A 25,839-nucleotide genomic window follows, 5' to 3' on the forward strand; every position below is an offset into this window, starting at 1 on the left:
CACCATGGAATGCATTTAGACAATAAGCACATTGAGATTCCAGGGAAGGTGGAGTTTATACTGGCAGAGTTACTGGAGAAGAGTTCTGAAGGAGAAGAAATGTGAAACAGAACTGAAGGGCGAGGTGAAATGGAACAGGGCAGGGTGGTGGGGGACGCATCCCCGGATGGTGGTGAGGGGGCAGAGAACAGCACGGGCATTGTTAACTTGGTCATTTCAGTAACCAAAAAGAGTCGTACACAGTCTGACCTGTCAATTGCTATGTAATCGTTTCTGAAAGCTGAAATTGCGTTTAGACAAGAAGGAATGAGGAACGTTTGGGGGTAATTTGTTCACTTAAATTCAAGGCATTTTTCCTCCTCTAGGTTTTTTTTTAATCTTTAAGAGTTTGAAAAGTTTGACAATTTTGCTATTTATCTTTGTTGAAATCTCCAGAGTATTTTGTGCTATGTGTATTCTTCATTTAAAAAAGCAAACTTTCATTCAATTATTTCTTCCTCCTAGGGGGAAAGAGGCCAGGAAGGAAGAACTGGGCCTCCAGGACCGATTGGTGTTGGTGAGCTGGGCCAGACGGTGAGTAGCAAGAAATTCTAGGTGGAATTAAACGGACAAATATAGTTCTTATGTGCTCTTTTGGGTTAGAATAAATGGTTAAACTAAGCCATCTTTATCTTTTTAAACAACAAAAGACGATAAATATATAAAGACCAGATCCAAGTGTTATTTTTCATAACATTTGAAATAGGGATATCTATCTATCTATTTATCTATCTACCTATCTATCTATCTATTTATATTTATAGGATATGTACAACAGGCTCTCTCTTACTGTAATCTTTTGTGAGATTAATCAGTTTGTCCTAGAAGGAAGGAGTTCTCATATGTCAAAATTTCCTAGGAGATAGGAGATCTAGATTCATACCTAATGTCCATACTTTGTAATTGACTTCCCTGTAACCATGAGAAAATCACTAAGAATAAGGACCTTGCTCATTACCTAACCTGTGAGTATACTCTAAAGCTAGAATTGATCATGGTAGACAGGTAATACCTGTGTTATTTGCAGCTTCTACCTTATGTAGCTTTGATATTTACTATTGTTGGGAAAGAAAAAAAATTCTGTCAAAAGAGAGCTGGAGAGGAAACGAATAAAACATGACTGTTCTGGAATAAGAAGCTTTTTAACTTTTCAAGTAATCATTATTCTCCCAGGAAAGAACAGTAGCTGACTTGCTGGGGTAAAAATAAAAACAACCGACTGTGAATAGTTGGTCACCCAATTGGGCTTTGCATTGCATAGTTCCTCACATATAATATTAACAGAAACCTGTGCTTCCTTGCTGTACTCTGAGAATGAAATGGTACTATACTATCTGAGGGCTAGTCTTTTCACCAATGTCTTGATACACTAATTCAAAAAAGAGAACATTATATAAAGGAAAAATACACTGGTCTAATTATCTACTGTGTTTCCACTAACTAGATAGGTCTCTTAAAACTAAACCACTGAAAAAGAAGAATATGAGCTCCCTGCAGACACTGCTGGTTCTACACTGGAGAGGCTGGAAACCTAGAAAACCGAAATGACATCAGCTAGAAATATACAGGCCCAGATAAGTTGCCGTGTATAGAGGGAGTACAGCAGAGAATTTGGGAAGTTTTAGACAGAAATGAAAAAATCTTTTCACAATGTTCTGAATAAGTGGGAATAAAAGTGAGCTTCATGTTTCACTGCAAGGCCTTTATGAACTGTCCAAAAGAACCTGAGATTTTTGAAGCAAGCATAAGATCTCTTCTTTTTCTTCCACATGCCTACTTTTAACTTAATAAACAGCTCTGCCTTGCTGCTGGATCCTAGGAGAGACTGAATGGCTAATCATGGGACAATACACGACCATATATGTCGGATTTTTTTTTTTTTTTTGGCTGCATTAGGTCTTTGTTGCTGCATGCTGGTTTTCTGTAGTTGTGGCGAGCAGGGGCTACTCTTCGTTGTGGTGTGCGGGCTTCTCATTGCAGTGGCTCCTCTTGTTGCAGAGCATGGGCTCTAGGCACGTGGGCTTCAGTAGTTGCAGTACGCGAGCTCAGTAGTTGTGGCACACGGGCCCTAGAGCTCTCAGGCTTCAGTAGTTGTGGCACATGGGCTTAGTTGCTCCGCGGCATGTGGGATCTTCTGGAACCAAGGATTGAACCCGTGTCCCCTGCATTGACAGGCGGATTCTTAACCACTGCGCCACCAGGGAAGTCCATGTTGAATTATTCATCATGAACTGGGTGTTATACAAGCCATCTAGGCTATGTGTCGTAGAAGTTCATCATTATTCTTGAAGATACAAATAGTTTCATGAGTAATTGGCTTAGACTCCTATGGCATCTACTCCATTGCTACTTTTCCCACAAGCCACACCTATAGCCCCATATGAACAGACAAAGGAAGAAGAAAACTGAGCATGTTTTGCTGGCCTAGCTGGAAATAGACTCCTGTTCTCTGCATGAACACAGAGTATGAAGATATTTGTGTCCTAGGTGAATGCTCACCAAACCACATCCATTTAAAAGAAGGCTCTAAATAAACAAGTAGACAGGATGTCAATCAATCTATTTTCCCAGCTCTACTACCATCCACTCAGTTTTTTTTTTTTTTTTTTTTTTTTTTTTTTTTTGCGGTACGCGGGCCTGTCACTGTCGCGGCCTCTCCTGTTGCGGAGCACAGGTTCCAGACGTGCAGGCTCAGTGGCCATGGCTCACGGGCCCATGTGGGATCCTCCCGGACTAGGGCACGAACCCACATCCCCTGCATTGGCAGGCGGACTCTCAACCACTGCACCCCCAGGGAAGCCCCATCCACTCAGCTTTAATGAGTGGCTTGGATGGAGGTTATACACAGGATCAACATAAACTTCCTTTTAACAAACCTAATATGGATACTGCCACTGCTGAGTGACCAACCTGCAAAAGGTACCTGCATGCCTGATGTCAACTTTCTCTGGAAAGGGCCAGTCACATTGGTAGTATCAATATGTTGACTAGCTGGAACTCTTTCATAATGGAGAGGGTCATGATGATGGCCATAGTTGGTGGGGGGGGCAGGCAATTAATCAAGTAAGGATTTGCCATTACTGTCCACCATTGAATGACTTACTGAATGTCTCCATAGATCTACTATGATGCATATAAATATGGATATATTTGTGTGCTTCAAATTCATGGGTTTCATGAATCTGAGAATTCAACAATTTTGAAAGTTCTTAGTTGTTATCTCTTCAGATATTTTATTTTTCCATTCTCTATTTATTCAGAAATTCTGTTAGATATTTAGTTGCATTTTAAGGTGATTTGCTCAAATCTAACTCATAATTCACAAATTTATCTTTTTCTGGTTATAAAATGTCCTGAAATCATACCTTGTATTTTTAACTTAATGAGTATTTTTTAAAATTCTGAAAGCTACTTTTAAAAATCTGCCTTTTTTTTTACTAATATGTTTTTGCTATGCTGTCCTCTTTGCTTCTTATATTTCTATTCTTTTCTTAAGACCATTAAAGTATACTTCCTTTTTTGGTCTCTATTATTTTATCCTATTATTTGGCAACCTTGGGGAAGTTTACATTATACTGGCTCACTTTTACTCACTGAGAATTATTTTCTTGTATGTTTTGTACTCTCACATCTGAACTCACTGTCAGCCAGGTTTGATTGTGAAATCCCAAGTGTTCTGTTTGGAGCATGTTTGAAAGAAGTGTGCATTTGCATCTCTTATGTACTCCAGGCACATCCTTGATGCTATTGTCTTGATTAAGGTGTCCCCAGACCACCAACGTGGTGTCACTTGAAACTACAAACCCATACACAGCACAGGACCAGGTTAGGAGTTTTCAGGCCCATTTAGAGCCCAAGTGAAGGTAGACAAGATTCTTGTCATTCGTAACACTGTGTTTATGGGATGGCTTTTTTCCACCCTGCGCTTTCGTTGAAGATATATAACTTTGAAGGTCCTAGCTTTATGGGGGGGGATCTTAGTTCTAATTTTCTCCTTGTTTTCCATCGAGTGAGCCAAAGTCTTTGCTCCTGGTTCTCCCTCTTAGACTACAAGACTTTGTCCTACCAGACAACCACACTTTTTACCCAGAACAGTTACAGTGTCAGCTTACATGCTTACCTCTAGTGTTCAGTGCTCTTTTTGTTTTGGAACCCCATGATTTCCCTTATTTATTGATTTTTGGGGCCTTCATTTTAAAGAAAAATGTGTATTACTTGCCTTTCTGTTTGTAGCTAGAGAGTTTTCATGATATTGCCAGAACATGAAATTCTTGTTTGTTTTCTTGCTATCCAATCACAATTACACAAATTAGAGTGACACTGTGACGTCTTTGATTTAATTGGGAACTAAAATCATAACAAAGATGGGAAGGATCTCAAGTAATACATGAAAATATTCTCCCAAAATGTCATAATAAAAAATCAACAATGAGAGCTTTTTAATTATTTCAAAGTAACATAAAGACTTACCTTAGGACTGACAAAGGTTCTGCTGAAAGAACCTTTGTTTCTTTGTCTGAATCATTTCAAGTGGTTTCAGGTTTAGTACTAACTATTCTTTTTATATAACAGTGATAAATAAATCTGATTGACTGAATTAATATTCCAGCTCCATGACCTAACTTTGAACTGTCAGCTACCTTCTTTAATTATATGATTACCACTAGTTTTGTGTTGGTGTGACAGATGACTGATTCATGAATAATAAATTGATTCAGATTCTCAGGGTGATCTGTTTGTTTTTTGTGCAAGGATACTCAGAGCACTATCTGTGAAAAATATCCCCTGAAACAAAACTATAATTATTTTGAAGTTAAAAGTATAGTAGATTTCACTGTTTTAATATTAAGGATAATTTTTATTATTATTGAGCATATTTATATGTAGCATATGCTTGCAACATATACTGAAACCACTTTTATTGATTACCCACACTACTGAGATTATTAAGGAAGATAATCAGATAATGGACAGTCATATTTTATCTTGTTAATGTCTCATATAAAGCATTTCTGATCAGACTCTGTTAGCTGATAATTAGTTCCTTCCACTAGATATTTTTAAATTAGAAGTGTTCATTAGAAGCCAAATAAGAATGTCATAGCTATAATTAGTTCTCATGGCCTTTGAAAAGGACACTATTTTTTACAGAGCATATTCGTCTTTTAAAAAATAATCTGTTGGTACCATCTTAATAAATTAACAGTACAGTTCATCTAACCCAAGTACTTTCTCTTTCTCTTCTCTGGTTGGCAGTCATCTTTCATCTTGACTGTTTAGCTGGAAAACTTGAGAATATACTGATAGTGTAGAATATTACTCTGACAGTTTCCAGTAATTACACCTTGAATCACTCTTTTTTTTAATGTCCCTAAGTGATTGTTCACAAGCATTAGCTCTGTTCTCAGCAGCCTGGAACACATGACTCCTAAAAGCCTTCATTATTTTCATTTTCACCTTGGCTAACGTATTCTAGAAATGCAGAGACGAAGGAAGGGTCTGTGCTTACTCTGTGCAGCATGCCTCTCTCCATATTGCTTAACATAAAGCCGTTCACTCTGAGACTACCTAATTTGTAAAAGCTTTATAAAAGGACATTCTTAGCAATTGCAGGATTCAAGGGAAATAATTTTGTTAGTGATAGCAGATATTTATTGAGTGCTTAATATGTAAGAGCTTTAAATCTCTCTGAGCTAATCTTTATATTAATATGTGTGGTTGAGGTAGGTACTATTGTTACCACCATTTTGATGACAATGCTGAACTTTAGAGAGATTGAATTATTTGCTTAAGGTCACATTGCTACTATGTAGCAGAGCGGGGGCTTGAACCTCAGTGCAAATGACACCCAAATCTGCTTTTAGTTACCATGCAAGACTGTAAACTTTATGAGACAGGGAGCAGGGCTGCCTACTGTTTTCAGACCCTAGCACAGTGACTCGCACCTACCAGGCTTTTGGTAAACATTTGTTGAACGAATGGGGAAAAAAAAATTGAATGAACTGGAAAAAGATTCCTTTGCATTCAATGTAAATTGAATTATTTTCATTTGTCATATCGGTGGGGAAGAAGAATAATTTGTTAATGTTTTTGGTATCGTGTGTGATATTAGCTAGGGCTTGTCTGTTTAGTTTGCAATCTAGTTTTCACGCTTATGTTTATTTTCCCCCTCGTTAATTGCTCTAACATTAGAGTAAACTGTCATGGATATTAGAGCTTTGATTAAGGTCTTGGATGGTTAAAAGCTAGTTTTCCCACAAGCATAGCAATTTAAATTGAATTAAATGCTAGCTTTTTCCTTCAATTAAAGTCTTTACTAAATTGGCTATGCACAAATACTAAAGAAGACTCTTTTAAATATACAGTATTAGGGAAAGGCAAAAAAAATTAAATATGGGATACAGTTAGCTTTCTCTCTCACAAATCTGTAGCTGTGATCAGTCACTGATGAGCATAATGCTGTATCCTAGTTCTGCTACCAGGCTTGAGTAGAAAGTATCTCTTAAATTACCCTGGATTACTATATACTGAGTCCCAAGATCACTCAGAGGGTCTGCAGCCAGCTGGCTTTGGGGCTCTGGGCAACTCAGTAGACCTTGTTCCGTCAAAGATTTACTGCCCTGGCAAGAAAGCCCTAATTATCTTTCTAGGTGCATTAGAGGAAAAGCTCCAGTTCATGCTTCTACAATTCTTGTTGTTAGTTCCTTTTCTACTTTTTTTTTTTTTTTTTTTTGCCTTCTGGCCAAGAAGAAAGAGGGGAAAACTTTATAACCTTTTAAAATTCCAGGTTTAAGTGACTATTTTGCTATTATTTTTCAATGAGTATGTTTCCTGTCAGTCCATTTCAAAGCCTGGGACTGTGTTGTTTTTCTTTCCTTATGTGAGAAGTCCTCACCTATCTGAGTGCCTTTTTGAGGAATAGCCACATGGGCTTCTTACTTTTAAACACTGAGATGGAAAATCCTGTTCCTCCTTAATGATTCTATCACGATTCCTACTTGCACATAAACCTCCAGTGGATTCAACCAGCTCCTGAAAGAATTCAAGTCTGAATCTAAATTTATCAGGATGGAAATTAAAACAACATATGAACAGAATTCAGTGCTTTAAAACAGCTGTGTAGTGATTTCTTCACAGGGCTCCCCTGATACCTAATTAAATTATTAATCACTTCACATCCTTCTCCAGGCCACACAGTCCTAGATTTTTAGCCTTTCCTCATAGGATTGATTTCCTCATCCTTATTCTGAAGCATCACTTAATTTCCATTTTCCTCCAGTTTGAGAACACTGGAATAGAACATCTTATGCCAATCAAATGGAACAAGTATTTAATACAATGAGAATATTATTCTTCACAACTCTATGATTCTACTGATCAGTATGGAGTTTACTAGAAGGATTCTCACTAATCACATGAACAGGACTATGCCCATGTGAACTGAAATATGACCATTTTCTTTCTTCCTGTCTCCTCCCTTCCCTCTTCTCCCATTCTCTCTTTTTCTCTCTCTCTCTCTTTTCTCTTGCTCCTCATCCCCTCGTATCCTAACCAGGGTTCCCGTGGGCCTGAGGGAGCACCAGGAGAGAGGGGCTTACCAGGAGAAGGACCTCCAGGACCAAAGGTAACAACAACACCTTCTACACTGAGGAAAAATGCTTTGTATTGCATGGTCATGAATGACAAATTTAAAAAAATGTGTCCTAGCCAACTATCCCAGGTCAAGTATTCTCCTGACCAGCTTCAGCCTATTAAACGAAGTAATATGTAAATTTCCCCTTAACATGAAGCTATAATGACATTTGCAAATATAAATAAGTAACTGAAAGGCTGCTTCTTCATATAATTACTGCATATGAAATTAGAGAAATCTCTTAAAGTAGTTTGTAGTCATTAAAGTCACAGTGATAAATAGCATCTTTATGCCCAGAAATTAAGTTATTGAACGTGGCTATACCAAGCTTTACCCACAGCTTTGTTTTGTGAAACGTACAGAAGAAACAGTCTAATAAAACAATTTGTCATAGTACTTCCATTAACATAAGAAAGGAAACGTGGGTGGGTGGAGGGAATTGGAGTTACCATATTACAAGAAGGAGCAAAATGTTATGCAAGACCTACCTTTTACCTGGCAATTGAGAATTTAAATGTTTCCACTGCCTCCCATATGTAGTTCTTGGAGCTCAGGTTCCTCTAGACCAGGGCTTGGCAAACTTTTTCTGTAAAGGACCAGACAGTAAATATTTTAGGCTTTGTGAGACATACGGTATCTGTTGCAACTACTTAACTTCTGCTGCTGCAGCATGAAAGCAGCCCTAAACAATGTATTAATAAATGAACTTGGCTGTGTTCCAATAAAGCTGTATCTACAAAAAACGTGCAGTGGGCTGAATTTGGCCAATGGTCTGTACTTTGCTGATCCCTGCTCTAGACTCTTTACCCATAATATATGGCTCATTTGTCAAAGGCCACCTAGGAAATGATTTTCCAAGACACTTTGGGCAGCATCAACAAAATTTCAGAGTAAGTAAGGATAAACTTTGGGGTCCTTTTTCCTTCTTTTCTAAAATCTTTCCCCCAGAGACACATGCATGCATACACACTACCCAGAGAAGCATGTGCTGCTTTCTAAGTGTCTAAGACCTTCCACTTCAGTCATTCAGTCGAGTCACTGAGATCCAACCTTCTCAGTACGGCCTCACACTCTAAAATTGCTTCTCATTTTCAGCCTCTTCCACCATGATCAATATTCAGTTATCTATGAAAAACCTAAATCTCAACTAAAGGGAAATCAATTAGTTAAAACAAATAATTCACATGAAGTTGTAACTGCTGGATTGAATTTTAAAAGAAGCCCTTGTTAACTAACAAAGTTTAATTTGTTATAGTAAATGGAAATAATATGTTGGATGAAGGGGACATTACTAATGCTCTTGACTAACCAAAATATCATCATGAGAAGGCAGAGGCCAGCAATTTGGCACTACATTTCAGAAAGTTTTATGATACATAATTTCTTGAATTTTTTTGGCACATAGTAAATTTCTATTTATGTGTAGCCCAAACAATCTGAAAATTCAAATAGCCAGAATTATTTCTCCTTATAATCTGTGGGGTTTAAAAAATAAGAAGTAAGTGAGAAAGGAATAAATGAAACACTGCGAAGCATATTTCAGGGCATGTCTTAGTGACAGATTCAACTGTATGATATAATGATACACTCCTTCATAATAACCTACTCTGACTCATCAAAGAAAGAACTCATTATATTCAGTGTTGTTTTAGGTTGACTGGACACAAATATACTCTGTGGTAACAATCAGAAGAACCCATTAGTCAGAATACTTCACTCCCCAACCAGCAAGACCAAATTGGAGTTTTCTGTATATTCTTCTTGGGGTTACTTTGCAATGACGTAGGGCTTAAGTGAAGAAATTATGAAATAGAGGGACATTAAGGTGTGTTTTCCTGTTTCCTAGTTTTCCTGCAAACGTTCTTTGATTTTGCTCCCAGTTCATGAAATGTGTGCTATTTCTGATTGATTATATGGTTTGTTTTTCATACAAATGCACAGTGTTATGACTTCATTGATATTACATCACAACCAGAGCTATTCACATGTGACTCTAGAAGCATATCCAAGAAGATTTTCCATGAATTCTTCTAAAACTAAGTTTTCAATAAATGATTATAAATTCTGGTATAAAACATGTAATAGATAATTCAATCTTAGCAAATATTATTTCATATACTGAGAGACAAATTTTCATTGTGTAATGGACCCAGTTATAGAAATGTTGAGGAAATGGAAGACTGATTCTGTTAGTTATAATATGTGATTGATCAGATCTCCCATTTCCAGATATATATGAGTATATTAGGAATGGAGAGCTTTTCCAACTTTAGTGATGCTGCATGCGTTAAGCTTGGATAGATTCTCTTTATGAAGGTTAATGCTAATTTTCTTTGGCAATTTACAAATCTTGGAGTTAGAATTACCCACTTGTAGTTAGCAGTGAACTTAGATGCTTTGAATGCTTGAACTGTTTTAAAATCCTGAATTTTATTAGTGAGTTGATATCCCTTCCATATACTTTCAGAGTGAAAAAGGTTCTGAAGGACCAGTTGGCCCACAAGGATTAGAAGGCCCATCAATCGAAGGGGACAAGGTACTGCAAAAGGGTGTATAATAGAAAGGATGCCAATACAGTTATTTTTTTCATTGTTCTTTATGTATGTTCATTTATGAACTATGTACAACCTGAGGATCATACACCACGGGTATCCAGTTAATTATAAAGGCCTTAAAGACCAGTGCAAAGGGAAAGCTGCCAGAAGGGGAAGAGATATAAGAAATGTGCAAAAAGCAGAGAACTCAAATCAGTTTGGAGTCATTTATATGTCAATATCTAAGCATAACATTATATTAAAATAACAATTGACATTGATGATTATCTTGGGTGTTGTATTTCTACTTGAATTATTTATTCCTTTTATTTACTATTTACTGGTAGCTGTCTCTTCTGGGCATCTGTATTTAAATAGTAGAGACAGTGGTAAATAGTGAATTATACAAATTTTAGATGTCATACAATTCTTGGTTCAAATAGCTCAGCACTGGTGGTGTAACTCTACTTCCAGAGTACCTTAAAAATATGTAAGATGCTCTTTCTGCCTTTGGAGTACTGAGTACAAGAGAACGGTTGTGTTTTGAGTTTAGTAAATTAACTTATCCAGGTGTTGTTGACATGGCATTCGTGGTTTTACATCTGGGGCTCATGCAAAGAAAACACATTAAATATCAGAATATTATCACATAGTAATTGCAAAACTTTCATCTGCTATTCCCTGACCAAATCAATACTGTCTTCCCTTTCTTCCTTTCCTATTCTTTTATATTCTGTGATTCAAGTGGCTAGATAAACACTATGAGGACTCTCAAATACACACAATTGTTGCAGCACAAGGAAGTAGCTTTAATATAGATATTAAATGTAAGTAATAATACCCCAAAGAGGATCTCTCTTATTTTTTTTGAATATTTGCAGAAGAGTGATATGAGTTGGGTTTGGAGTTAGGGGGAGTGAACATGAATCTTGCTTCTGACATCTATCAGATGTGTGAATGGGAGTTACTTAACCTTGTCTGGAAAATGGAGACGCTTACTTTCAGAGGGTTGTTGTGAGGATTAAATGAGATAAAGCATGAAAAGCATTTAGTGCACTCTCTGCCACATGATAAGCAATCAAGTTCTGAATCAGAATAGCCCAGCTTTGAAGTAGAACTTGAGTCCTTTACATGCTTCCATCCATGATATTTATTTAGACTAGGGATTGACACAAAGTGAAACACTGAGAAGCACATGCCAGGACATGTCTTAATGACAGGTTCAGGTTTTTAATATTATATAAAGTAGGATCTAACGATGTGCTTTTGTTCATAAAAACATATTTATTTTAGCCCAGGCATTGGCAAACTACAGGGCAGGCTGCCTGTTTTTGTAAATGAAGTGTTACTAGAACACAGGCACACTTGTTCATTTGGGTATTGTCTATGGCTGGCTTTGTACTACCAAAACAACATTCATTCATTATGAAAGAGACCTTATTATGACCCAAAAGCATAAAATATTTACTATCCAACCGTTTAAGAAAAAGTTTGTAAACACTGATGTAGTCTAAATACAACTGACATTAAAATAAGAGTATTTATTCATGTTGCCTAATCCAGTCATCAATTCTCAGTTGCCAACTTACTTGACCTATCAGTAGCATCCTCTGCTAGCATCTTCACCTTCTTGAAACAATCTCTTCACCTGATCTCTCTGGCTGCACCTTATCAGTCTCTACTGCTTGTTGTTCTTCATCTCTCTGACCTCTAATACTTGGAGCCTCCAAAGGGCTCAGTCCTTGAACCTTCTCTCTTCCCTATCTACTTGTAAACTCACCCAGTCATGGCTTTAAATACCATCTATATACTGAGGGTTCCCAAATTTATGTCTCCAGCTCAGGCCCCTCTTGCCTACTTGATACCTCCATTTGGATGTCTATTTTAGGCATCTCAGGCTTAACATATCCAAAACTAAGCTCCTGGTATACCCTCCCCCAACCTTGCTTCATCTCAGTCTTCTCCTTGTCAATAAATGACAAGTCTATTCTTCCACAAACCTCAAAGACATCCTAGGGTCCTCTCAATCTGTAACAAATCCTGTTGGCTCTATTTTCAAATTCTATTTAGGATCTGAGCACTCCCCACCACCTTCACTCAACAGCCTGGTCCAGGCCCCCATCACCTCTCATAGGGACATCTCTTCAGTTTGTTCTCAGTACAGCTTCCAGAGTGAGCCTTTCAAGACTATGTCAGATCTTTCACTCCTCTGCTCAAAACCTCTAGTGGCTTCTCATCTCCCTCAGTGAAAAGCCAAAGTTCTTACTATGGCCTAAAACACCCAACTGATTGTTCTGTCTGAGCCCACTGCCACGCTTCCCTGACTTCATCCTCTACCACTTCCCCTCTGCTCACTAGCTCCAGCCACATTGCCTCCTTGCTATTTCTGGAATCTGCCAGGCATCACCCTTGCACTGGATGTTTGCTCTGCCAGGAATGCTTTTCCTCCAAGTTTCTACCTGGCTCATTCCCTCTCATCAGTGAGACCATCCCTGGTCACTTTTTCCAAGACTGCAGCTGTCTCCCCATCCCTCCATTTATTTTTCTCCTTAGCACTTATCATTATTCAACATACTATTTATTTCTTCTATCCATCTTGTTTATTATCTTCTGTTTCCTCTACAAAAATGAAAGCTCTATGAGGAAAGAGAGTTTTGACTGTTTTGGTCACGGCTGTTTCCCTGTGTTTGGAACAGTTCCTGGCAGGTAATGAGCACTCAACAAATATTTGTTGAAACACACAGAGAATGGATGAATGATATTGTTTTTCTTACTGATAACTCTCACTTTATTTCCCAAACTTATTCATGGAAAGAGAAGGTGAGGTTCTTTAATTTTGCTGCACTTACCTTAGATAATTTCTTAATTTTTAAAATGCATTTTAGTAAGATTTGGAGGGAAAGGGTATTTAGAAATTTAAAAAATATTTTTCTTTAATTTCTCTCTCAAATATTTATTTTCTTGCACCCTATGAATTTTATACTTCTAAATATTTCTGTTATGATCCTAACAAGAAGTGTCTGTGTCATTATAATAACAATTCAGGAATTCTGGGTTCTTGTGTGAAAAATAAATGTAAACTGGGGCAAAGAGTCACCAATTTAGACCAAATAGTGAAAACATCATTCACTATTTTGGCAAATTTGAACTACAAACTATTTAAAAGGAACGGTGTTTTCTAACTTTCCATGTGGAGCTTCTTTATGGTTTAAAGACAGACTTTAATCCAGCATAATTCAAGATTAGCATAGTATGAAATAATGAGGGTAGTTGTTATACTTCTGACTTATTTTCTACACAGTGGGATATGCGACCTGTGGGACCCCAAGGACCAATGGGCATCCCCGGAATTGGGAGTCAAGGGGAACAGGTAATCAACGCTTTCTCTCTTTCCCTTTTGTATAGAACATTCTGGCTTAAACCTGGTGTTCACTGAAGGCCAGTACTGCAAACTGCTATAAGAACATTTGATAGTGAAATTGCAATGGAATATATATCCAAAAGTGCATGTAGGGAAGGATAAGATGGTTTCATGAGATTTTAGAACTTCTAAAGACTTAAAAAATAAATTGTATGTTTCTTGGTGTTGTGACTTTTAACATTAAAGCCTAATTTACAGGACAAGAGTTTTGGAGCATTATCTTATATTTTTAGTTTCCCTTGGGAGCGATAATTTATTTACCTGTTGGTTTGTGTGTGTTTTTCCCCCTTGAAGCTTTGTGAATGATGAAATCCCACTCTCTTCTGATACCAGAAGATTAGTGTTTCCCACCCCCAGCCACGTAGCAATCTAAAAAACTATTAAACTTAAAACAAGGACCATAATCAGAGGGAACCACTTTACTGAGGGGGCACTGTTCCTGAACAGAAGCAAACCACAGATAGGGTTTACAAATAGCTCTTGGCCCCTCTTGGTCAGAACAAAAGAAAGATCTGTGAAGCTGTGTCTAAATTTATGGCTGGAATGACTTCCAAATTCTTCTGATCACAACTTTTGGAAAAGCAAGGCAATTTTGTTAGATTGAAATAATATGAAGAGGGCTTCCCTGGTGGCGCAGTGGTTAAGAATCCGCCTGCCAATGCAAGGGACACGGGTTTGAGCCCTGGTCCGGGAAGATCACACATGCCACGGAGCAACTGAGCCCTTGCGCCACAACTACTGAGCCTGTGCTCTAGAGCCCGCGAGCCACAACCACTGAAGCCTGCACGCCTAGAGCACGTGCTCCGCAACAAGAGAAGCCACGACAATGAGAAGCCTGCGCACTGCAACGAAGAGTAGTAGCCCCCGCTCTCCGCAACTAGAGAAAGCCCGTGCACAGCAACGAAGACCCAACACAGCCAAAAGTAAATTAATTAATTAACTAATTTTAAAAAAGAAATAATGTGAAGATAATATAACAGTACTATCTACCTACATAATCTCATTTAATCAAAGTGACCAACAAATCCAAATTTATGCTGAATGTCCTCCTGGGTAGAAAGTGGCAAAACAGTTTGATTAAAATTTATGATTATGGTTTGAATTATTCTGTTGCTTAGCAAACTTCCTTTATCTAGGGTAGTGAGAGAAGGGAAGGATAAAAAAGGAGATAACTCCAAATCTCACTGTTGACATTAACTCTGAGTTTATTTCTAATCATATTCTAATTAATCAGTATTTTTATTGTTGTTAATCCAAGCAACAGCCAAGTTGGGTATTACTCCTTTTTCTATTTCCTTCCCCTTGGTAGAGGTCCTAGTATAATACATTAGGTGGATTAGGGTGCAGAAAAAGCCAGGATAAATATTTATATAATATTTAGACAATAATTAAGAGCTGGTTTGTTTGGACTACACAAGATCATGGTTTGACTATGCTGCCAGGCATTCTCAGACTTTGTAGTTTTTTTGCTGGTTTCAGCAAAACCGTTTCAGCTAGTTTCTGATCTTGGAAGTGACAGTGCTGTCACATCCTGGGCCTTGTGGTGTTCCTGGTGCTGAGTCACCACTGTGAAGCTGAAAATGAAGTTCAAAGAAAGCCAAGCCTTTCCAGATGGCCTGTGAATCTTGGACCTCCCACCTGCAACTCCCTGATGCCTTTAATACTGTTTCTTGGTGGAAGCTGTTGTTCTACAGCTTGAAAAGAAAAAAAAAGAAAAAAAAAAAAAGACCCCTTTGACTTTTGTTTTCTCACCCCCTTCTCTTCTTTTCCAAGAGAAAAAACCTTTTAGGGCATATGTGACCATATGGAGCTGGCCCCTGTTGGATAGGAAATTGAATGGAATGTGTCATTTGTAAACTGTCTGAACAAGGAAAGAATTTGTTTACCTTTTTAAGACAAATGATTTCAATTCTACTTCAATTTAACCTCTATGCAGGCAGTTCCCCATTTTTCTTCTTATCCTTAATTTAACATGTTTACCCATTGAATTACTTTTATAATTAGATCTTCCCATTTCTCTTACAGACATTAATTTTCCCAGTCATCTGTTTCTGGGGGAACTCCTGTTTCCAGCAACATGTTTACAGTATTTCTCAAGTGGCCTGCAGATTTTCACTAAATACTTGGACGCTTGACTACTTCAAATCTCTTAAAAATGAATCGAAATATAAATAACCACATATACCTGTGTACACACGTATATGAACACATATCCTTTGAATTTTGGGGGGTCTTGCATGCTACTTGTAGACTATTGTATAAGTCAGGAAGGATTCCTTCTTATAATGGTTCAGTATAAATACTGAATCTCAGCTTCCTTAAGTTGTTTAGACTGCTTCATCTTCATCAACAAAAATGAACAAACAGTTGTATCATCTAGCTGGAGAAAATGGGATAGCATTTGTAATAAAATAATCATGTATCTGTAACCATTATTTGCACAATCATGGCCTGTGGGGTGTAAACAAAACAAAATCTTAGTTTTTTCTCTCATCATCACTTTAAATTTTTTTCAGTGGGTAAAGTTTTTTCTTTTTCTTACCACAGAAAAAAATTACCAGCAGGCTACAGACTTTCCTTATCACTTTTAGGTAATAATAAGTTATAGGATCACCTCTAAGTTTCAAATCAGTTTTAATTGTCTAACAAAAACTATGTAGTCAATGTATTAACCTTCCTTTTAATCTTCATGTATCTTGTACGAGCTGCAGGGAGAATCTGTTGTCCATGGGATGGAAGGTGCTTCTTATCCTCCCAGGCTGAATCAAGGATGGGAGGATGGGAGGATGGAGGTTCTTTCTTGGCTGGTCTATTGTCAGATGGCTTTGGGTCCTCTGGTCTTGGCAGATGTTTGATGCTGACACTCTTCCTGGTGGGGCTCCTGCACTGCCCCTGTGACTGCCCCTCCTGGGACATGGATGAAGGACTTTTTCCCTCCAGCTGTTTCTCCCCATCAGCCTCTGCTTTTCTGGGGCTTTACTCTATGCTGACTCTCTCTGTTGGAGTTCCATTACTCTTCTAAGTCCTCTTGGACAGGATTCAAAGCAGTTCCAGGTCAACTCCAAGCATCTAGAGTACATCTGGGCCACAGGAAAAAACTCATGTGTCCTTTGCACTGACAAACTCTGGATGCACAGGCTGATCCCACCCCAGCCCTCTGCTGGCTATCACAACCCATTTTAACTTTCTCAGGCATGAGTCAGACACTGGTCCATTGTGTCCCAAAAATAAAAATCAAGGTCTGCAAGTCGTTTCATTAATGTTCCCTGGCTAGAATGTGGTAAAGAGAGAAGCAAGCCAAACCCCTTCCATTTTCTCCAAGGAAAACACTTTATGAGACTATTTTCTCCAAAGAAGACCTTATTACATCCTGTCTCTTCTCCCTTTTTATACCCACAATGTGAATGAGAGTCAAGTATCAGACCGTTCTTCAGTTTGCTGTTTGCAGGCTATCGCTTCTTAGAGCCTAGGTCAAATTTTCAATTTCACATCCTGAGAGATATTGCTTGGTACAGCTAGGATACAGGTTTGCCTGCATGTACTGAGGTGAAATAGGTTAATAAGATGGAATTTTTGTTTCTCTTATTTAAAACTCCAAGCTGGCGTGTTGGCTCCATTCGTCACGGACTTCAGAGTTTCAGGCTTCTTCATTCTTTTTTTTTGCGGTATGTGGGCCTCTCACTGTTGTGGCCTCTCTGGTGGCGGAGCACAGGCTCTGGATGTACAGGCTCAGTGGCCATGGCTCACGGGCCCAGCCACTCCACAGCATGTGGGATCTTCCTGGACCGGGGCACCAACCCGTGTCCCCTGCATCGGCAGGCGGACTCTCAACCACTGCACCACCAGGGAAGCCCTCTTCCTTTGTTTTTGCATTCCCTCATTTCACTAATTAGTAACTGCCTGTGCCTGCTCCTTAGAACTCAGGGAAGGCCCAGGAAATTAAAGCCTTTTTCTACAAACAAGAAATGGGGGAAATGGAGGGACTTTTGTACCTGGGAGGGCCTCACAGGGTCCTACTCGATTTCAATTCCCCTTTTTCTTTTATATTACTCAATCCTAAAGGGAACAGGGCAGACAAGAAATGGAATAAAGTTTTGGATAGAGAGGTTAATCACAAACTCAACAGAGGAACTCAGTTTTATGGGGACTCAGTTTCAAATCCACAGACACAGAACCGGCGGCTACCAAGGTGACGGACTATATTTACACCATCTTAATTCACTGCTTTTATTACTTTTACTTGTGAGACCCTGTTCTAGAAACTCAAGCAGTAATATCAGTAGAGGTTACCTGTGGGCTGGCTAGTTTTCATTCCCCACAGTAGGTCCAACAACCACAACGTTTAGTTAAAGATATGGAGTCAGGGACTTCCCTGGTGGCGCAGTGGTTGAGAATCCGCCTGCCAATGCAGGGACACGGGTTCGAGCCCTGGCCTGGGAAGATCCCACGTGCCGCAGAGCAACTAAGCCCGTGTGCCACAACTACTGAGCCTGCGCTCTAGAGCCCACGTGCCACAACTACTGAAGCCCACATGCCTAGAGCCCGTGTTCCACAAGGGAAGCCACCGCAATGAGAAGCCCTTGCACCACAACGAAGAGTAGCCCCCGCTCACCACAGCTAGGGAAAGCCTGCGCGCAGCAACAAAGAACCAATGCAGCCAAAAATAAATAAATAAATAAGATATGGAGTCAGAAATAACCTTGCAAATAAAAATTTTTCTATGAACTTGGAAGCAAATTACCTTCTAAATTAGAACTATTATTTATCTCTTGGGGAGAGGCATGACACTTATTATTTAACCAGCTGTCCTTAATGTTGCTTCAAAGGATCACTGATCATTATTAAATAAATACTCCTCTGAAAGTACCTCCCTTTCAGTAGATTCCTTCGAGTCCCATGTGAGAAGTAGCTCAATAGAATACAGTTACTGTCCTTGAGATTTCTGATTTGAGCTCAATGGTGAAAGCTCAGGTTGTTCTCTCTGGTTATGATACTGCTTTTGATCAGCAGTAACCTTGGCTTCTCATGTGTCAATTTTAGTTACTCTGGAATATAACTGCCTATCTTTTCCAAATATATATATATATATATATTTGCCTGAAATATATTTATATTTGAATAGATACATGCACATATACACACACATATGTGAATAGAGCATATGAAACTCATTTTTTTCTTACTTTGCTGATATGTTTTGCTCTTAGGAGAACAAAGATAGGTATATATTATTTTTATTTTGCTGCTATGTTCAAATACTCTTCAAATACTCTTACCTCATTAGGGAGAAGTAGGCCAGATAGGACCTACAGATCCTAGAGCACCAATGGGACTTGGAGTGCAAGGTCCAAAGGTGAGTTGTCTAAGCTGCTTGGAAGCGTTTATGTAATATTATGTAAAGTTTCATTTATATCCAAATGCAATACATATCATGTATGTGTCATCTGTTATTTCATCAGAAAAGAGTCTGATGCTTAACTCGTATTGTTTAAGAGAAATCAAAATCTTAGTTTATTTTAGTGATGACTATTTATATTTTTTATTTATTTATTAGCATTAGAGGTCCTCTTTCGGCACAGAGTGATTCTTTAAGAACATTATTGTCTGCCATATTATAAAAGCATTAGGAGAATTTCAGTAAAGTTTACTTCCCTTCTTTTGTTTTATAGCTGGCTCCTTCTCATCCTTCAGATCTCAGCTCAAAAGTTACTTCCTCAAAATTCATTTCCTAAATATAAAGTATGTCCACCCCACTACTGTTACCCCAGACTGTTATTTAAAATCACACTGTTCGTTTCCCTTGCTTTTTACCACTTACCTCAACTTGCATGTTTTTTGAATTACTTTTCATCTTACTACACCCTTTAGAAACGCACTGCCCAGTATGGCAGCCGCTAGCCACAAGTGGTTACTGAATACTTGACATGTGGCTGGTACAAACTGAGGTGTGCTGTAAATGTACTATACACTCTGGATTACAAAGCCTGGTACAAAAAAAAGAATGTAAACTATATGATTAATACATTTGTATATTGATTACATATTGAAATGGCAAAATTTCAGTTGTATTAGAGTAAGTAAAATATATTATTAGAATTGTACTTATCTGTTTCTTCTAATGTTGTAAATGTGGCTGTTAATAATATAATTACATATATGGCTTGTTTTATATTCTATTGGACAGTGCTACGCCACTGGGGCAGGGATTTTGTTTCCTTTTTTTCTTCTTTGTTACTGAATCCTCAGTTTGGGGGACAAAATAGGTACTCAATAAGTGCTGTTGAATAAATAAATGAATCCTTATTTTACCCTTCACAATTTCTATAACTCATCCTGAAGGCATATAGAATCTGGCAAGCTATGCTGAGCATTAAAATCCATCATTGTTCTGCTGTCATTGACATGATCCTTATGAGAATTTGGGTATTAGAAGAATATGTAAGACACAGGTCTAAAACAAATATACATTTTACATATATATAAACATATAATTGCAAGAGACACAAAATATACTAATATAGTGATCATAGCTGCCATTTATTGAATGATTTTGATGTGTCACACAATGTGCTGTGCTAAATATGCTAAGTACATATATGTGTGTATATACATATATATACTATATTTATGTCTATACATGTCTATAGTATGTATATATGTATATATACATATTATGTCATCTAATACCAATTTCAGAGAGGCCATATAGAGTAACAAGGCTACTAGGCAGTTAGACTACCTAAGTTCAAATCCCGGTCTTGCACTAGATGGATATATAATCTTAAGCTTCTCTCATTCTAAAAAATGAAATACTTAAAATATACTCACTACTATAGAGAATAACAAAGAACAGCCATGTATTCCACAACCCAGCTTTATCAAATATCAACATTTTGCCACATACATTCTAGAATTTTTTAAAAAGAAGCATTACAGATATAGCTGAAGGCCTCTGCCTGTGCTGCCCAATCCTATTGCCCTCCCTTCCCTCCCCAGATGTAATCATTATCATGAATTTGGTGTTTATCATTCTTTTGAAGTTTTTTATAATTTTCCCATGTTTTTATGCATAAGCCATATATTGCTTTTTTTGTATTCTTGAACTTTACATAATATATCATTCTGCAATATATTTATACTCAGCCTTAGTTATTTGTGTTTTTATATGCCTTTAATCCATTCAGTTTAATTATTTTATGATACTATATTGTATGAGAATACCTCATTTAAAATTTATGCTTTCCTCTTGATGGACATTTAAATTGCTTTCCATTTTGTGCATTTGCCAACAATGCTGCCATAAACATTCTCTGGGTTTCCTCTTTTGTAAGGATACAAATTTCTCTCATTAGCAGGATTGGATGATCACAGAGTATGCAAGTTTTCAATTTTGATACTGTGAAAATCCTGCCCAAAATAAACAATGGGCAAAATGTTTGGACCAGATTACCCTCCTTCCAGCAACAGGTGAAACTGCTCTTTTCTCTACATTCTTGCCAGTATGAAGCGTGTAAAAATACATCTCATTGGTTCAGTTTTTATTCCTTGATAACTGAACAGTTTTTGTGTGCTTAATGGACCTCAGTTTTTCTCTTTTGTAAATTCCTGTAGATACTGATTTTTTTTTGTTTTTGATGTTGGGTGTTCCTTTCTTATTAATTAATAGTTCTTTATATATCTGGATAATAGTCCTTTGTTATTTGGGTTGCAAATCTCTTAGGCTATGGCTTGTCTTTTTCACTTAGAGTACTTTTCAGCATATACAATAGAAGTTTTAGATTTTGATGTGTTTCTATCCCTTTATGGTCTGGGCTTTTGGAATATTATTTAAAAACATTTCTTGACTCCAAAGTCATAATATATTCTTACGTATTTTCTTCTGAAAAATTTGGTGTTTTACTTTTTAAAATTTAGGTCTTTAATACACTTGGAATTTATTTTTGTGGATAGGGCAATGTAGGGAGTCTATTTTTTCCCCATATGGATAACCAAATATCCCAGCATCAGTTATTAAGTAGCCCATCTTTGCCACACTGATTTGTAATACCTCCTATGTCATATATCAAGTTTCTATATTTGTGAAGATCAGTGCCTGAGTTCTCTATTCTGCTCCATTCGTCTATTTATATCTCTCAGTGCTATTACCTCTCTGTCTTGATTATGATAGATTTATAATGTTTTATCATCCACAGAGAAAATACTCTCATCTTCTTCCCTGGTTATTCTTTTTTTTTTTTTTTTTTTTTTGTGGTACGCGGGCTTCTCACTGCTGTGGCCTCTCCCGTTGCGGAGCACAGGCTCCGGATGCGCAGGCTCAGCGGCCATGGCTCACGGGCCCAGCCGCTCCGCGGCACGTGGGATCCTCCCAGACCGGGGCACGAGCCCGCGTCCCCTGCATCGGCAGGCGGACTCGCAACCACTGCGCCACCAGGGAAGCCCTTCCCTGGTTATTCTTAATTCTAACATATATATTTTAGAATTGGCTTGTCAAATTTGACAAATATCCTGTTGGAGTTTTTGAAATTGCATTGAATCTGGATTAAATATTGAGTCTTTCAAACCACAGAGTAAAGCTCTCTACCTTTTTTAGGAAAATATTTGTCATTTTATCCATAAAGATCTTCTACTTTTTTAGTTAAAAAGATACCTTGGAGAAATTTTTGCAATTGTGAGTTGTTTTTTTTTCTGTATCTTCCAATTAACTATAACAGGTGTATAGCAAAAGTATTGTTTTGTTATTGTTATTGTCTTGTTTTGTTTTGGTATATTGATTTTTGTATCCAGCCAGCTGATAAAATCTCTTATTTCTAATTGTTTGTAAAGTCCCTTGCTTTTCTACTCCCTGTGTACATAAGCATACTGTCTGAAAATAAAAACAGTTTTGCCTCTTCCTTTTTAGTTCTTTTTCTTATTCACTTTTTATCATTTTACACTGCTAGGGTCTCCAGTGCAACGTTTAAAGGAAGTGACTTCAGAGGAAATGCTCCTAAAATTTCACTTTTAAGTGTGACATTTGCTGTAGGTTTTTTTTTTAATATAAATTTATTTATTTATTTATGGCTGCATTGGGTCTTCGTTGCTGCGTGTGGGCTTTCTCTAGTTGCCATGAGTGGGGGCTACTCTTCGTTGCGGTGCGCAGGCTTCTCATTGCAGTGGCTTCTCTTGCTGTGGAGCATGGGATCTAGGTGCGTGGGCTTCAGTAGTTGTGGTGCGTGGGCTCAGTAGTTGCGGCTCGTGGGCTCTAGAGCGCAGGCTCAGTTGTTGTGGTGCACGGGCTTAGTTGCTCCACGGCATGTGGGATCTTCCCGGACCAGGGCTCAAGCCCGTGTCCCCTGCATTGGCAGGTGGATTCTTAACTACCAGGGAAGTCCCTGAAATCTATGTTTAACATGTATGAATAGTTTGTTATTATTTATTGCTAAATAGAATTCCATTGTATGGATATACCACAATTTGTTCATCTATTCATCTGTTAATGGAAATTTTGGTTTTCTCCAGCTTTTGAATATTATAGATAAAGCTCTTATGAACATTTATGTACACATCTTTGTATAGACATGTTTTACATTTTTCTTGAGTAAATACCTAGGAGTGAAATGGCTGGGTCGGTCATACGATAAGTATTTAGCTTTTCAAGAAACTGCCAAATTGGTTTCCAAAAGAGTCTGCATTCTGTCTGCATTTTCACTGAGTATGGAATTCTAGATTAATGGCTCTTTCTTTTTTTTTTTCCAGTACTTTCATGATGTTGGTCCCCTGTCTTCTCACACTATTTCTGATGAGAAATCTGCTGTGATCTATACATTTGTTTCACTACATAATGTCTTTTCTCTGGCTACTTTTGAGATTTTTCTCTCTATCACTGGTTTTGAGCCATGTGATTATAATGTGCCTTAGTTCAGTTTTCTTCATATTTTTTGTGTTTGGGTTTCATTGATCTTCTCGGATCTATGAGTTACTGCTTTCATCAAATTTTGAAAATATTAGGTTAGCATATCTTGAAATATTTCCCACCCTCAGCCTTCACCCAGGAAATTCTCACTTAAATTTAAATGCTTGGAGTTTTCTCACAGTTCACGGATGCTCTGCTTATTCTTATTCAGTCTCTTTTCTCTGTGTGTTTCATTTTGAATAGAGTTTATTGCTATATCTTTCAGATTGTTTATCTTTTCTTCTGTGATGTCTAATCTGCTTTTAATTCTATCCAGTGTATTTTTATCTCATACTTTGCAATTTTCAACTCTAGCAGTTCAATTTATGTCCTTCTATATCTTTCATATCTCTATTTAACAAGTTTTAACTTTCCTTTAGTTTCTTGAACACATGGAATGCAGTATAGTAACTGTTTTAATGTTCTTATATGCGAATTCTATCAACTGTGTCATTTTCTGTGTCAGGTTTTTGCAGCTTTCTTTAATCCCTGATCATTTTTGATTAGCTGTCAAACATTGTGAATTTTACCTTTTTAGGTGTTAGATAGTTTTGTATTCCTATAAATATTTTTGAGCTTTGTTCTTAGATGCTTCTATACTACTTGAAAACAGTTTGAGCCTTCTGGTCTTGCTTTTAAGCTTTATTAGGTGGGACAAAAGCAGCATTTAGTCTGGGGTTAATTTTTCCCCACTACTGAGGCATGACCCTTTTTAGAACTCTAATCTATGCCCTCAGCACTGTGAAGTTTTCTTTCTTGCCACTGGGAGCAGGCACTGTATCTCTCCTGCTGGCAGTTCTCTCTGATCCTTTAAACTGGTTGTTTTCTTGGCCTTGGGTAGTTTCTTCACTTTGTGCTGAACAGTATTCACCTAAATACTCAAGGTGGATATGCATCAGATCTTCATAGTTCTCGCCATGGCACTCCTTCCTCTCTGGTAATCTATTGTGTGAATTTTTGATACCTTGGCTTACCCAGACTCCTATCTCTGTCTCCTTAAATTAGAAAGACTTCTGAACTTTCCCTGGGTTCTCTCTCCCTGCACCATGGCCTGGGAACTTTACCCAAACAGTAAACTTGGGAAATTGTAATTTTCACCTATTTTGTTTCCCCTCTCTCAGGAATTATTATCCTTCATTACTTAGTGTCTAATGTCTTGAAAGTCATTGTTTCATATATTTTGTCTGCTTTTTTAGTTGCCTCAGGTGGGAAATTAATTCTAGTCCCTACTGCTCCATTTTGACGAGAACCTTAAGTTGCATCCTTTTTCTTAGGTAGACTGGTCTGTGATTTTGTTTTCTTATCTTGTTGTATGACTTTTTAAATCAAAGTTTTATTAGCCTCATAAAATAAATTGGGTAGACTTCCCTCTTTTTCTATTTTTCAGAACTATTTGTATAAGAGAGGGAATATCTCTTCTTCAGATGTTTAAAAATTTGGTAAGTTTTGACTGTAAAACTAAGTGTGTGATCTGGGAGGGAGAGGAAGTTCCAGACTTGCAATCACTGATTCAATTTATTTAATGGTTGGTTTATTTAGTTTGTTCATTCCTTATGTCATTTATGTAATTTATATTTTTCTTGAAGATTATCCATTTATTAATGTTTCTAATATATTTGAAATTGTCACAGAAATTTTCTATGATCAAAAAAAATGTTACTATGTATATAATTATATTCACCTTTCATTCCTAATACTGTTTTTTATGACTTTTCTTTTTTAATATTAATCATTACTGTTAGAAGTTTATTTTCTTCGTATTTTTAAGTATTACCTTTTAATTTTGTTACTCTTCTTGCTTTTTGCTTGCAAGTTTATTATTTTCTGCTGTCATCTTTATTATATCCTTCTATTTATTTTTAGGTTCACTGTGCTTTTTTTCCACTAGCTTTTATAATTTAGCTGAAATGACTCAATTATTTTCAACATATTTTCCTCTTAATAAATGCAGTAAGGACACTTGTATACTGTTTGAAAGTAGCATGTGTTTTCTCTGAACATTTTAAAGGACTTGTTCTTAATCACAAATTAACTGGAAAGTGAGTAGAATTATTGAATATTAGACTTGGAAGCAATGTTTGGGTCCCAATGGTTTCATTTCATTTTTATATTAGTTTTTTTTCAGGATTGCTATCACTAATTACCACAAACTGTGGCTTAACATAATAGAAATTTATTGTCTCACAGTTCTGGAGGCTAGAAGTAGGGGTGGGGTCCTCCATATGTGCCTGTCTTCAAATTATGTTTTCCTCTTATAAGGACACCATTCACATTAGATTAG

General features: G+C 37.4%; 1 protein-coding gene across 1 annotated transcript in view; it reads left to right on the plus strand.

The window, feature by feature from the left end:
* COL28A1 (collagen type XXVIII alpha 1 chain) overlaps positions 1-25,839 on the plus strand; it is a gene marked incomplete at both ends in the record, with an annotated part of 144,417 nt that overhangs the window by 42,703 nt on the left and 75,875 nt on the right. The window contains 5 exon segments of the mRNA XM_079711823.1: positions 505-573; positions 7,595-7,663; positions 10,140-10,208; positions 13,508-13,576; positions 18,912-18,980. Of these exon segments, the coding sequence (XP_079567949.1) occupies positions 505-573; positions 7,595-7,663; positions 10,140-10,208; positions 13,508-13,576; positions 18,912-18,980 (345 nt within the window).

The sequence above is a fragment of the Hyperoodon ampullatus genome (genome assembly GCF_949752795.1).
Source record: "Hyperoodon ampullatus genome assembly, chromosome: 9".
NCBI classification, from domain to species: Eukaryota; Metazoa; Chordata; class Mammalia; order Artiodactyla; family Ziphiidae; genus Hyperoodon; species Hyperoodon ampullatus.